This window comes from Rattus norvegicus, chromosome 19 (genome assembly GCF_021556685.1).
Source record: "Rattus norvegicus strain SHRSP/BbbUtx chromosome 19, alternate assembly SHRSP_T2T, whole genome shotgun sequence".
NCBI classification, from domain to species: Eukaryota; Metazoa; Chordata; class Mammalia; order Rodentia; family Muridae; genus Rattus; species Rattus norvegicus.
In genome coordinates this window covers 44,631,153-44,646,767 of record NC_141552.1, presented here as the reverse complement: position 1 = coordinate 44,646,767, position 15,615 = coordinate 44,631,153, and the positions used below count along the sequence as shown (strand labels likewise).

General features: G+C 46.5%; 1 protein-coding gene across 1 annotated transcript; it reads right to left on the bottom strand.

Moving 5' to 3' along the window:
• Window positions 1-7,318: 7,318 nt before the first annotated feature.
• Pou4f2 (POU class 4 homeobox 2) lies at window positions 7,319-10,950 on the bottom strand. Its single transcript, NM_134355.1, is given in 2 exon segments — window positions 7,319-9,991; window positions 10,424-10,950. Coding segments are annotated over 2 exon segments (1,239 nt in total). The 5' UTR covers window positions 10,721-10,950; the 3' UTR covers window positions 7,319-9,049.
• Between the last annotated feature and the right edge of the window lie 4,665 nt (window positions 10,951-15,615).

Below are 15,615 nucleotides of genomic sequence, written 5' to 3'. Positions count from 1 at the left end.
ATGCCAGACCGACAAGTTCTCAGAGCGGCCAAGAAGGGGCACAGGATGGTGAAGCCTGGTGGCTGTCAGTCTTTCCTCTCCCACTGATTAAGCCTGGAAACCTTCATCATCAAGATCTTCCAAGTGCACAAACTGTACAGTAAGAGAAGCACACTGGTGGGTGTGTTGATTTACAGTTTTAAGCCTTTCAATAATTTACAAACGCATTTGCTTTCAAGCTTGGAGAGGGAGAATGGCACCTCCTAGTCATTTCAGAAGTAAGCTGGCTCCTTTCAAAAATATCAGTTCTCGGGGTTGGGGATTTAGCTCAGTGGTAGAGCGCTTGCCTAGCAAGCGCAAGGCCCTGGGTTCAGTCCTCAGCTCCAAAAATAAATAAATAAATAAATAAATAAATAAATAAATAAATAAATAAAGTAAAAATAAAAATATCAGTTTTCATAGGACGACAGTTCTCATTGTCTTCCCTTTTCAAATTGTTCAGGAAGACTTGCAAAGGACCAAAGCCCTTGCTAATGATGCTCAGAACAAAACCACTCACCAATATATCCCCCCCCCCAAAAAAATACAACGACAACAACAACAAAAGACTTTGAGTCCCCTCCCATGGTCAGAAAATTGAAAAAGTTAGAGGATAGAGAGAAATGTGGTACTAATAAACATAAGGAAAAAAAGTAAGGATGTGATTTAGACCCAGTGGAAGGGTGAGGGTGAAGGGACACTGACGCTCTCAGCTACAGCCAAGTGGGGGGAGGGAGCTTATTCTCGCCAAGTGACAGGTGGAGTAATGGTTGCAGACCCAGTGAGGAGGGGGGGCGGGTGAGGCTGCGCAGGGATGGGGAGCAGTAATTACTAGCCAAGCTCACCCGCCTCTCTACTTTACAAGGACCCGGGTTCTTTCTGCGCATCCAGCTGCGCACCAGGGATTGCTGCTTTGCTGCTCGGCCTCCGGGCATCCCACAGACTGAATGGGGGTGGGGAGCAGGCTAGGGAGCGTTAATCCGACATTCCTAAAAGACTTCTGAACTAGTACCCAAGGCAGAGTGGTAAAACAGAGGAGCAGCCACGCAGTCCCTAAGCCCTTCCCCGACAGTCCCCAACCACCAAGGGAGCATGAGGGACTTGGTAAAACTGAGCATCAGACGGAGGTGCGGGCGAAGAGCTGGGTGTCTCTGCAGAGGACTGACACCTGGCCACTGAGGTGAAGGGAAAACAAAGCGGGTCTCAACCTGTTCGTACCACCTTCCCTCTCTGCCCACATAAGTGCGAACGCCCTCCGCCCCCAGAGACCATGCGCAAGCCCCATGGGACTCCAGAGCCTTGAAGTTAAGTGTCCACCCAAGGGTCGCCTGGAAGGGGCGGAGGGGAGAGAGCGTGGTGGGAACGAGGGTGGGCACCTCCTCCCGCCGCCTCCCTCTGGCTGGCTGGAAGCCTCGCAGAGTCTGGGATTTTTTTTTTTTTTTTCAGAATAATTGATGGGTCCAGTTCTCCAGAGCTTTCCCGGGGAGAGCAAGGCAGACCGCGCTAGAATTTAAATAGACGTGATTAGTAAAATGCAAGGGAGCTAGGATCTGGGGCTCTCTTTCTTGCGGGATTCTGGCTGTGCGCCTGGTAAGGTTACCCAGTGCTCTGGGGAGGCTGCCCAGAGCTAGTGAAGGCTCCCTAGCCACTGGAGGGTGGCTCTGTTCGTTGTCCTCCCTCCGCTCCCAACTGTCTGCCACCGCACATCCCCGAACCCTGTAACAAGAAGACAACCCAAGGCCAGCAGGCGCACACAGTAAGGTGTCCGGCCCACAGAGTGGGGCGAGGATATTGATTCCTCGGCGCCCAAGCATTAACCTAGAAAAGAAAAGAAAGCCTCGGTTAGTGGCTGCTCCGCGCGCCGCTACTTCTTCCCACCTTTTCTACTCTGTCCTGGCCGCTGGACCTCGCTTGAGGCTGCTGGTTCCGGAAGTTAGGGCGTCTTTTTACTTACTGGCTCTTTGAAAAGTCCCCTTCTCGAAGAAGTGACCCACGCTGGGGGAAACCTTCGCCTTCATCATCTTCTCCCACACCCCTAGCCCATCGATTTGTTCCTGCAAAGGGGGCTGTGCATTTTTATAACATCTACAGCCAATTAATATTGCATCAACTCTATTTTCACACACACACACACACACACACACACACACACACACACACACACAAAGCTCTAGAATACCCTATCAAAGGCATCTATTATTCACGGAAATGTAATTGGAGACCCAAGATAACGTGTGTTCCGAGGCGATGGAGGAAAACAGAGTCGTGACAATATTTCAGAAAGGAAGGGGATCCGAGGGTATCTAATATTTAATTTCAAGTCTGTGGTTTTATAATTCGAGATTAAAAGCAGTCACGTCTTTGAAGCTAGACAGTTGGTATAAATGTACAGTTAAAATATTCTATTCCACGGTCCCTCGACAGAGCTCTCGACTCGTCCCAGGCTTCATTAAATTTTTATTATCATCCCAGACTAGAGCAGGGAACGAGCGGAAAGACCGTCCATCTAATTGCAATTGATAAAAAGAGAGAGCGAGCTAGAGAGCCCTCTTAGATTTCCCCCTCATTTTAATATATTAACAGCCGTTTTCTTCACATACCCGGGCTCTCCCAGACCTGTGATACACACAGTCACATTATCACACGGATTCATTTCTACCTTCCAACAGGCACCAGGCTTCACCCTCTTTTCTGCTCTTTGGAAGGCCTAGGAGCTTGGTGGGAAGAGGGGGTGGGGAGAGTAGGAGAGGCTGGATACAGAAGGTGATGCTAGATTTAAAAAAAAAAAAAAGTGACGCCAGTTCATGAAGCATATGGTGAAGAGATGAACTAGAGACAACATGCACACAGAACTGGGTCTTCCTGTAGCAAGAGGAAAGTGTATTGTTACCCAAACACGCAGATTATTATACCTGGGTGGCATTTTCATCACCAATCCCTCCACCACCACTGTGAGGATAAAAGGGAAAAGAGTAACAATTTTATCTTTCTTTGCACCTCCTTTCACAGCGCTCTCTCTCTCTCTCTCTCTCTCTCTCTCTCTCTCTCTCTCTCTCTCTCTCTCTCTGTGTGTGTGTGTGTGTGTGTGTGTGTATGAGAGAGAGAGAGAGAGAGAGAGAGAGAGAGAGAGAGAGAGAGAGAGACTGTAGTTGTCTGTGCTGGTGTTTTCCTGGAGCCACAGCTCAACAAGGGTGCTTAAAAAAAAATTTTTTTTTGAAACTGGTGTAAATAAACCTTTTCCTCTCCAGGCACGGAAGTACGAAATAAAACCCACAGTTTGCTTTCTGAGCGGTTTCCTATTATCACATTGCCACTTAATTTTATTTCTATTCTCTCCAAGTTAAACAGAAAGACTGGCTCACAGGGGAGCTGCCGTGCGCCTGCCGAGTGAGGGTGTCAAGCAGAGAGACTTGCCGTGCAAAGTTAATTTCAATTCCCGGGGAGGGTTTCCATTCTGGCTGACTCTGACCCACAGTAATTAGCTGAGATAACTAATGATTACTTACTTATTCCTGGTAATTATCTGGATTTAATAATTCGCTGTGTAATTTATTAATTCGCTCATAATAGACTTTCAGTACTGGGAATGACTCTTCCAAAGGGGCGAAGCAGGGGAAATTTAGCAATATTTTTCTCAATGCTATAAATCTGTCTCTTGACAAATGTAGATTTCAGAGATATCACAGCCAACCAGAAACCTTCATCCCCCTTTTTGTTGTGCGGGAGCAGTCTCCACCTAGACCGACTTTTTGTGGCAGCCCCTCCCTTCGCAGCCAGCTACAATAGAAAGTGAAGTTGAGGGGTTGGGGATTTAGCTCAGTGGTAGGGCGCTTGCCTAGGAAGCGCAAGGCCCTGGGTTCGGTCCCCAACTCCGAAAAAAAGAACCAAAAAAAAAAAAAAAAAAAAAAAAAAAGAAAGTGAAGTTGAGCGCTGTAGTGTGAATTCTTTGCCTAAAGTTAGACATCACTTGGGCCAAGTAATTACAGAAACAAGTTTCTAAGCCTTTATCAGAACCTGCCTAGAAAGTCTGAGGCTTACCCTCTAAACAGAATGTTTTATAAAACAGGGCGGGACTTTTTGTCCTTCATTGCTCTTGTCCCGCCCTCAAGAGTTTTCCCAATACATGAAAAATTAATAATTCCATGTGGAGTTTGAAATAAAGCCGTTTAGCTTATCACACCTCCACTTCAATTATCTTGGAAAGAAGCACAGAAACTAAATGATGCAAAAAAAAACTTACAATATACTATTATTTATTTTACTTTAAATGTTATTTTCTTATTGATTTGCTTCATTTTGTTTTGAAGTTGGGTTTTGTGACTGACCTGGAATTCACTAAGTAGCCCAGGATGGCCACAAGCTTGCAGCAACGCTCCTGCCTCAGCTCTGCACACACGAACAGATTATAAGTGCAAGGCATCATCATGCCTGTTATTCATCGACAAATGTATTTCACATAAATAACAGAGGGATTTCTAAATTTAATTACTTTACTCAAATCTTCATGTCTTCATTATTTTTCCTTAAGTAATGTGTTGGTGAAATCGATAACCTCCACCAGGACAGTATAACACTGTATGGCTTAGAGTACTTAGATATCAATGAGTGTGTGAGTGTGTGTGTGTGTGTGTGTGTGTGTGTGTGTGTGTGTGTGATGTTGCTTTGTTTTCTGCTTTTTGCAACAGGATCTTACTAGGGAGCCTGAGATGGCCTTGAACTCCATGTATTCCAGGTGGGTTTCGAACTCTTGATTTTCCATGTTACTTTCTTGAGGTCTATAATTACAGGGTGCACCATCATGCCCATTTTAGTGATTTTTTTTCATTCCAATGTGGATTTATGTGGTCATATACACAAAAAGATCAAATCATTTGCTTTTACAGAAGTTAACAAAAAGAAACTAGATACATAGGTTTGGGATCACTAAGGTTGCTAAGTCAATCCATAATATATCTCTTTGCATAAGACAGCAATTGTGGTCTTGAGGGAAAATAAAAAAAATTAGTCATGAATGCTGATGGCTTTGATTGATACAGCAAAGCCTTCAGACAGATTCTGCTGTCAATACCAAACGAATATTTCTCAAGAATTTGCTTAATTTAGTCTATTCTTACCTCTGAATCCTTTATTAAGCCCAACTTTCTTCTTTCCAAATCTTTGGCTTTGAATATCTCTGCAACTCTCACTAATAAAAGCTTTCAGAATATGTTTGCTTTTTTAAAATTCTAATTTTCAATAAAACACACATTGAAGCAGTCTCTTACTAATGGATAAATGAGTTGAAATTCAGGAATATACGAACTTGGTAAATTAGAGGGAAATGCAGGACTTCAGTCTTAACTATCGAAGTGAAAAGTTCTCCAATTCATAAGAATTTTGGCCATGCAAGCATATGTGTAAATTGCTTTATACTTCAAAATGAACCAAGAAGAATAAATACCTATTTTATCTCTGTTCAAAAAATATTTGTGTTCAGTGCTTCTGTGTGATTATACTGAGAGATGGCTTATTGTCGTTCGAAGACACTAGCACACTAATCAATCTTCTGTCATCTAATTCTTCTCTTGGTGAGCTAATCTCCACCTTCATTATTTAAAACCCACACATGTGAGAAGACGAAAATTATTACTTATGGAAATCACTCCTAGTTCATATCATAAAGTGTGGCATGCTACACATTCAACTTATTGCTCTCATTATTTCTGGTCCGAAGTGGAGGAAAAATAAATAAATAAAAACAAGTGAAAAGTTCTTTAGCTGGTCAGTTGTTGGAGCAGCACCGCCTTCTCAGCCCACGGTCACTGGCCATGGTGCTGAAGTTTCTTCGCAGACCACTGAGACTTTTAGAGCTGTCTTTAAAAAGTTTCAGGAAACCTGAAACCGAGGATGAGAACAGAAATGAAAGACAGAACTTTCTGCCCTCCTAAACACAGGACTAAAACCAAACCACCAATGGCACTGTGCCTACATTTACAGTTTCTTTTCTTAAAACACTATATGTCCATGTTTTCTTCCAAACCTATGGAGTAAGTGCATCTCTAAATGGACACTTGGATCTTGTTTTTGTGACACGTACTTTGTTTCAGCTATAAAAGAAATGGTCTCTCCACGCATGTACCACCCAACTTCTATAACTATTTTTGTTCTGTCTGGAAATAATAATCAGTTCCACTGAAGCATTTAATCCCAAATTGGGCCAGTGTAACAATTTTCATACATTTGTGGGCTGTCTCCTTAGCTTCTTCCTAATAAAGAGGCATCTTGTGGCAGTTTCATGTGGGGAAGGCCAATATAGTTAACAAGAGTTACCCTCAGCGAGTGTGTTCAGGACAGGTCAGTACCTGCTTCTTTCTTCTTGTTTAATCTATACATTAATATAATGTTTCCTTGCCAATTAATTCCATGAATTATAGATGGTGTAAAAATACAAATCATAGCCTCACTAGAAAATATAAACTTTGAAAGCCCAATACATTGCCCAACTATTGTGAAGGACCTGAAAATTATTCTAATGGGAGAGGAATTGTCTTAAAGTAGGATTCAAAAAAGAAGTGACTGTGCCAAATGGGCAGAACCCACGGCCACATCAATGTTTAATAGGCTTACTCCAGCTCCTGTGCCAGACAAAGTCACAAAAAGGGACAAAAATTTGTTCCTTTTAACTACCCAGGATTTTCCTCAGCCACACCCTGTCTATTGCAATAAGGTTAGTTTCCTTAAAGGTTATGGGGGATAGAAAAAGACAGAGACAGAGAACCCCAAGACAGAGACTTTATTCACCTGCCAGAACCCCAGGTGCTTTCTACTATGACTTGTGTGTTGATCTCCAGGACAGGCTAAGGAACTGAGAACTATGGGGTTGAACTTCTCTCCTTGCTTACCAAGTCCTGCCCCCCCTGTTGCCACACCCACCCTCCCACAGCTACTGAAATGTGGGCTGAGTTCCTTTCTTCCTTTGCCCCATGGGAGGTGGGAAAGAAGGGCTGGAATAGTTTCCATCTGACCTTGGCTTTGTAAGATTCTCTTTACAGAATTATTTCAAGTCTGAAGAAAGGACTCCAGAGGAGCTATCTGGAGCCAGACATCATGATTTCATCTGAGCTAAAAAGCAAAGTGCCCTGTGAGATGAGCTCTGACCATTAATGTGATATTATAAACCCTGTTGTTCTTTTAGCCTTTCCCAGGGAGTTGCCTCTTACAAAGTCCAAGCCACATTTTAATAGCAGCCACTCTCTGTGTTCCTGTCTTTTAAAAGAATCAGCACCAAAATAATTCCCACATAAATGATTAAAAACTGCATCACGTTTTAAAAGTCATTTAATATTAATAGCATATTTTAATGAAAAAAGTAGCATACTTTGCCAATAAAACATTAAAATCATCTCTTCGATGAAAGACAATGAAACAACACCCAAAATAACTTAATACATTACTATAGTAAATAATTCATTAACAAAAACAAGGAACGAGGTCATATACAGAACTCAGAACTTTGGAGAGCCTCAAATGGATCAACAATTACAGCAAATTCTGTAAGAATATATTTATATGTGCATCATTTTGAATGAAATATTTACAATAGAGAAGGTACCAGTCGCTGTGTACCTATTCTTGTGTGTGTGCTCCAAAAGGATTCTACCAAACACTGTGAATTTACAGGCAGTGCACTGTCTTTCTTATAGTTCCAAAATTTTCCCCTACAAACAAACATCCTAAAAGGAAAAACTGAAGGATCCTATAAAGGTCAAATGTAGCCACAAAGCAACTAAAAGCTGGGAGATTGAAATACCTGGGTGAAATCTTTGAGTCCAGCAGAGTAAGCACCAAGTGGAGAACGCACCTAGGCTGGAAAAGGATACACTGGTTATCAGTCGTACCTCCAACTGCCCCTTCTCTTCTGTTAGAGACGTGTACTGTGTGTCTGTGTGTAGGCTTGTAAAGTGAGTGAGAGAGCACGTGTGCTGCGGGGGACAATGTGGGAATCCCCATTAAATATGGAAGGAAGTAAACAAGACTTCGGACAGTGAATCAGATCTACACGATTAAGACATCCATTATCAAGTGTCAGCTCACAAATTAGAACGCTACCAGTTAAAAACAAAGGGAGGAAACAATCTTCATTCAAAGTGAGAATATACAACTAGGCCGAAGAGAACACAGTCTAAGCGGGAAAGCTGTGAAACTCCAGGGAACTCATCAGACGGAAAAAGAAAAAAGAACATTTGAGCATCACTACCTATATGTATCCGCCGGTTTTATTTTTCAGACTAAAGAAGTTTAATTAGTTAGGATGTGCACAAAATTAAGTTGCCAGAGAGATAAATTAATAATTTACAGAAGGTTGTACGGCAATAATCTAATAATAGTTGTCAAGATCAGTGAACACAGCAGGCGCAACTCCTTCGTAAGTATTAACACTTTAGAGAAGGAAGAAAGCGATAAGAACCACAATAAAAATATATATATAATATACAGTGTAAATGCAGAAAATCTGCCATCTTTTTTTAATTCAAAATACTTTAGAGGCGTCTCTATCGTGTCACATTAAGCATCAACTCTAGCTTCGAGTTTCAGTCCTGAATCAATTTCTATTTCTGAAAAATAGCTGCAAAGTGTACTTTTAAACGTGAACAAGGTGACGTCTGTAAGAATAAAAACAAATCTTACTTGCTCATTCTTGCGGGGTTTTCAGAAGCTTGTCCCTCTGTCTTCCTGTTGACAACCAGCTCCACACTTCCTCTGATGAAGCTGAGCAGTCGAGGTGCGCTTAAAAGGGACAGCTCTGTTACAACGTGACAAATTCCTTTTGTGGTGTGTTTGTGATTTTGTTTTTTCTTCACTTTGCGAAATCAATTCACAATCTTTCTGATTTGGGCTCAGCTGCTTGTTTCTTTGCTCCTGACTTGGTCTGGGTTCACATTTACCGGAATTGTTTCTGATAGCCAAAGTAGAAAGAAAAGAGGCAGGAGAGACAAGAGGGGGGTTAGAAAAGAGAGGGCGAAGGGAAAGGGCCATCCCTGGAGAAGGGTCCCTAAATGCCGGCTGAGTATTTCATTCTCTTCTGTTTCTGCCTCTGGTTGCAGAACCAGACGCGCACTACGTTTTTCTTGAGATCCAGCTTCTCGGCGATGGCCGCGATCTTCTCCGAGGAGGGCCTTGGCTGGATGGCGAAGTAGGCTTCCAGTGAGCGCTTCTCGGGCGCCGCGATGGACGTGCGCTTGCGCTTCTTCTCCGCGCCATTGAAGAGCTCGGGCTTGGTGAGCTTCTCGCGGTGGGATTTCTCTGCTTCCTCCAGCCACGCCTGCAGGATGGGCTTGAGCGCGATCATGTTGTTGTGCGACAGCGTGAGGGACTCAAACCTGCAGATGGTGCTCTGGCTGAGCGAGCCTACGCCCGGTATCTTGAGGTTGGCCAGCGCCGAACCCACATCCGCCTGGGTCACTCCCAGCTTGATGCGTCGCTGCTTGAAGCGCTCGGCGAACGCCTCCAGGTCCCGCGGGTCTGCATCCACGTCGCTCATGCAGCCCATGTGCGAGGGCAGACCGTGCGCGTGGGCCATGCTCAGGGCTGCTTGGTGCATGGGGTTCATGGTGGCCATGTGCGGTGCGTGAGCCGGAGTGGACACCACCGTGCCGTCGGGGCCCGCCATGGCTCCCAGGGCCAGCCCGGGGCTCAGGTGCTCCAGCAGCTCGCCCTCCAGAGCCTGATGTGGCTGGTGGTGGTGGTGATGGTGGTGGTGGTGATGGTGGTGGGTGCCAGCCAGAGCGGACGGGTGCGAGATGGGCACGGATGAAGAGGAAGCGGCAGACGTGCACGGGATGGTGTTCATGGTGTGGTAAGTGGCGTCCGGCTTGAAGGGGCTGTGGTGGGGCGGATGGTGGTGGTGGCTCTTACTCTGGGAGACGATGTCCACGGCGGCCAGAGCCTCGGCACGGGCCAGCAGACTCTCATCCAGACCGCCGAATATATTGCTCTGCAATTGTAAGTAGAAGGCACACATTACGCTCAGCAGGGAATTGTGCGCGCTCTCTCCGGAAGCCCCCGGCCCAGGGCTCGCCACCGCCACCGTGCCTACAGCATTCCCAGAACGTTAAAATAATAATAACGACAAGGATCCTGAAACTCGGCCGGGAGAAGAGAAGAGAAGCCTGCGCGAGAAGCCAATGTGCAGGGGGAGGAAAGTGAGCCACAGACAGCACAACACAACACAACACAACACGCGCACAGGCAGCATCCCAGGTCATAAAAATTAATATGAAAGGCAAGACCCGTTGAATACTTAAGAGAGGGGGGGATTGGTTGGAGGTGTGGGGTGATTTGCTGTGCAGACATGAAAAAAACATCAAGCAGATAAAGGAGGCTGTCAAAATGTGCCTTTAAGCGGTGATTATGCAGACATACGCACCGGTGGGGTTGGAAGACAAGCTCTCCGCATCGCCTCCGAGCCCCCGCCGCCGCCGCCGCCGCTGCCACTGCTGCTGGAACTGCTGCTCCGGCCTCCGCCACCACCGCCGCCGCCGCCGCCGCCGCCGCCGCCGCTGCCAGCGTTGCTGGAGCTGCTAGGGGAACTGGCCGAGGGCGCCGCGGGCGCAGAGGAACCCGGGGAGGCACTGTGCAGCGCCGAGTACTTGGGCTCCACATGCAGGCTGCCGGCATGAGGCATGCTGAACGCCTGCTTGCTATTCAGGGACATCATCATCATCTTTCCTTGCGCGGCGCGCTCGTCGCTGGCTCACTCTGGTCCCAGCTACCGACCCTCCGGAGAAGTACCCGGCGGGAGCAGCAGAGGGAACAACACGGCAAAGTTGTGCTCAGCGGCCACCGCTTCCAGGCTCGGCTCTCCCAGTCTGGCTCCGCTTCTGTGTCGCCTGCTGGGTCTGCTCAAGCTGTTGCCCTGGGCTGGCTTCAGACCTCAGCGCCCCAAAGTGCCCCAGCTCGTCGAGGCCGTGGAGTTATAGTCCCCTCTTCCCGCGCCTGCCCCCCCGCCCGCCCTCCCCTCTCTTTCCCTCCCCCGCCCTCCCCTGCCAGGAAGCACTAGCTCTGGGTGGGTTTCTCCCCGCCCTGGCTCCCCCTTGACTCCCCCCAGATTCTGGTCCTTTCAGTTCTCCCTGCACCGCCCCCCCCCCCCCTCTCTCTCTCTCTCTGCTACGGGATCGCTGCCCTCCCTGCCCCGGCACGCGCTCAGCTGTTACCACTCCTACGCCGCGCCTGCAACTCCTGCTTCCAATCGCGCCCCAGCTCAACCCCACCCAACTAGCCAGGTCCGTGCTTCAGGTCACCCGACAGTGCCAGTCACCTAAATGCCAGCCTCCAGCCCCTCCCGCCGCTTCTGCCAGATTTCCGCCTCACTAGAAGAAGAAACTCCCCCTAAAAGTTGCGTTCCAAGACGCGACTGGCCCTGTACTGTGAGGTGCACCTTACCTGGCGACCTGCTCTCCTGCCTTCTGCTTACCACTAAGTTTCAGGGGCCCTCCCCTCCCGTCAGCTCCAGTGACCCCGATTCCCCAGCTGCGGGCCACTGATGAGGATCTAGACGCTGCGGCGGCGACCCAGGTCCTCCGCTCTGCCTTGAGCTCCCGCCTTGATGGGTGCTGAGGTCAGCCCCGGGCTTCGCATCCCACCGCCCGGCGGGTGCCTAGTGCAGAAAGACGTGGGTCTGCCCGGCTGCAGGGCTTTCTCTCCCTCGATTTCCCTCAGCTCTCAGCGGATTGGACAGCCACACAGCCCGTTAGGGTCGTGTGTGCGCATGCGACTCCCCCCTTTATGGGCATATCCCCCTCTAACACATGTACAGATTCCTCTTCCCCCACCCCCTTCTCTTTTTCCACCTCCTCCCTATGTCCAGTACGGGATGAGCTGGGACTTGGGAGGATCCCCTGGCAAACCCTGACTCTGGATGTATTATTCTTCATTAACTACAATCAAAGGGAAAGGCGCAACTGACAGGAAGAGAAGGGCCAGCAATACAGAGCGCATGTGCTGCCGAATGCCACCACCACCACACACACACACACACACACACACACACACACACACACACACACAAACACACAGGCACACGCGCACACGCAAGCGCACAAACACACACACACACACACACACACACACAGAGAGAGGCTGGCGTAAGTCCCACTTATCTTCATTTCCACAATCGCTGTGTGCAGAGGTTATTTTTAGCTTACACTTTTGTGCTAGTGCAAACCACTTTTCCTGGAAGTGAACACACATTCTGAGTTCCAGTTCAAAAGCAGACAGTGTGGCCCACTCCCCAGCTCCAACCCCCCAAACACAACCTATTTACTCTCCTTCACGTTCCCATCCTTCCTCTACGTCCTGCGGTGTTTGGGGCTACTCTCATCTTTCCAGGGCGCGGAAGACACTAGGTGCAGACAACGGTGAGGACCTGCGGGTGGCTGGTCCCGGACAGGGGTGATCCGGAGCAGGTGCAGGCCGTGGGAGCCTGGGAAGGCCAGCAGGTGCGAGAGGAGGCGGCAGGCCTAAGAGGCACTGGCACGCTCTAGGACAAAAACAAAGTGGAGGGCAAGCGTGGAAAGGAGAGCCCTCCGGGAGTCAGCACCCGGAAGCCCTGCGGCGGTAGCGGCGAGCAGGAAACCGCGGATCCTCCCCTGACCTCATCCAGGCTAAGGCTGGCAGGTTCAAGTTAGGAAAGCAGTGGTCGGAGTTTCCCCCCCCAAAGAAAGCCTCAGCTTTTACAGCGCGTCGGGATCTGTCCGTGGTGCTTAAATCTCTGCCGCTTTTCTTCGCCAGTCTGGAGCCCGCCTTTCTCTTCCCCTGCGTAAAGGAAAATAATAAACAGTAGCCAAAGGGGATTCCTACGAGCCTTGTTCTCCACTGAGAGCCCTGAGAAGCCTGGGCACGGGACTCAAAGAGGGGGGCGTTGACATGAAAGAACGTGGCTGTGTGCAAGACTGTTCAAGTAAGTGCTTAGGTGTTTAATTTCTACCTCAGCAGCCAAGGTAATTTTCAAGGAAATAAAAAAAAAATAACATTGTGCAGTTCTCACTGTCTCAAGCTTCGCGAAATGAAATAAATCAAAGTTAAAAGCTTGAGTATCATTTAATTATAGTGTGAATGGCGCTTTGAAAGAAGTACAACAGCATCTCTAAACAAATTATGACCCAGCCAGGAAGGAATTATTAGATTGAAATTTCATTTAGGCTCGGGAGACACCGAGCTTCACCGTGTAATCTGCTATGCCTCGTCTGATTTGTATGCTTAATTCAGCTTGACGAATTTATTAGTTTTCATAATAGTGAAAAAATGAACAGCACTGTGGGCATTGTGTGTATATAAATTGTATGTCATCGTGAAAAAGCTGGAGTCTATAGAAATCTTTTATTAATGCCAGTAGAAGAGAGAGAATTTTTGTGCGTGCCTCAGAGAGGTCCATGCCAAACTCCACTGCTGGTGTCTCACTGGTCCATTAACATATCGCCATACTAATTAGACCACTTCATCAGTGATATAATTTCAAACTTCAAATTATGTTCTAATTAACAAGGGTTGTCCAATTTGCTTAATCTTCAAAAGGCTTTGGATGGTCTAATTAGTATAAACTGTTGAGCATCTCAAATGCCTAATAAAAATCCGTTAAAAGATGTGGGTGTGTTTTCTCCATATTGAGTAAGGACCACATGCCCAAAGAAACTCTGGGCAGAGTAGGAAACAGCAGGAAGACAAATGTTTTCATCCATCTAGTTCCCCCAGATAGTTACAGTGAGTGAATTATAGAAAGAAAGAGGGAAAAATACTTTGTGGTATTTCAACTCCTAAATAGTGTGTTTATGTGTATGAATAAAGGCACACAGATACTAAGGAGGAAAACCACACGGGGAAAGAATTCTTCTCTTTCATTAGGTGTCTAATTAGATGTAAAGTCAAAAGCAGCCCTGAGGAGTTGCCCAAACACTATTTGTGGCAACAGTCTGCTGAACTTGAATTGCAAAATCAAATATTTGGGGTGTTTTGAACCTCTCTTTGTCCCTCCTCTTTCATTGTGTTTAATCACTTGTAATAGTTGTATTAATGTATGTTGTCATCTGGGAGTATTGAGAAATGCATATCGTTAATGTGAATTAATCTTGATTTTAATACCAACTGACAACTGATCTCCAAAATGCTAAACACTTGTCACCACTTTATATGGTAAATAAGATAGTGTGATAAATTCATGAAATAGAGAGGGTACTGATGAACTGACTGGACAAACTTTGCTTAATGTGAAATTTATTGGCTAAACTATTTCTTTGAGCAAGAAAACTCCCATGAAACAATTTTTCTGATGATTGGATTCCATACCTCATTAAGCTAGTCTTAAATAACTATTCAGCTCTGAGATATTTTTAGTGTTATCTCTAATTGCAGACAAGAAAGGAAACACCTCTGTTAACTAATCACCAAGTGGAGACTAAAGTGTGACTGGAGAGAAATTGTTTCTTGTCTCTTGGAAATGGTCCCCTTGTCTCCTTCCTTCTAGAAAACCCGTGCATTTTTAAGAGTCAAGTCAGAGTTTCACTTCTTTTCCTACTCCAGGTGAAAAATGAGCAAGTGGTTACCTTGCATTAGAGAGAAAATGCGAGTCTTCCTTCATGGGCAAGACTGCCAGTCTTGCCATCTCTCCCTTCAGGAGTGTCCAAAATACCAACATCCTTATGGTCATATCAATAAAACCCATTTCAGTCTTGCCCACCAGCTTTGCTGGAAAGTACTTCAGCAGCTGTAGAATGTGGGAGCTGCTCTGAGAAAAAGAATCCAGATTCACCCCACCCCCACCCCCAACTCCACCCTACCCACTCCTTAGCCAGTAAATTGGACCCAGATTACAAACTTGTTTAAGATACAGTCGTCTGTAAACCCTCTTGCCCAAAACTCTATGTCTGCCAACCTACACACCTACTTAGGCAAATCGAAGTGGGTGGGTGTTGTTGTTGAGAAGTATATCAGCTGTGTGATTAGACCCAGGGTTTCTCTCTTCCTTCCCACCCAGCCTCTTTGTTTGACAGTAGCTTCTGTCCCATCCGCTGCCAGGTGCAGACAGATGTGAACTGCCTCCCTCCAGGCGAAGAGGAGTCCACCAAGGATTCCTGGCAGCAGCAGCAGGCAGGGTCCCTGAAGTTCTATCCCACCCCCTACCCAGAAATCGACTGATGCCTGAAGCCATCCCAGGGGGACAAACCACTGTCTCCTCCTTCCTGGGTCTTAATTTACTATTCAAATTTTAAGTAGCACATTCATATTTTACTGGACTTAATGTGTTTTATTAAAATTTAATTTATTAAGGGCAGTGTGATTTCTTTGTATCTCAAACAGAATTGAAATGCACTACAAGAAAGATTTCTCAAAAGACAAATCTGCCCTATTGAGTGCACCAACACACTGGAGTTAAATGAGCATGGGAAGAGAGGACGGTCTCTTTAAGTCCCGTTTTCCAGGTCATTAAATGCAAGGTGATCAACCAACTTGCTTCAGATTCTGCAGGATGACGAACCCTGGCCCCCAACACTCTCACCGGACACTGACTTGAGATGTCGGGGAGTGATAAAACTCCTGAGCCTTGGCTGTACCTGGAAAGAAAAA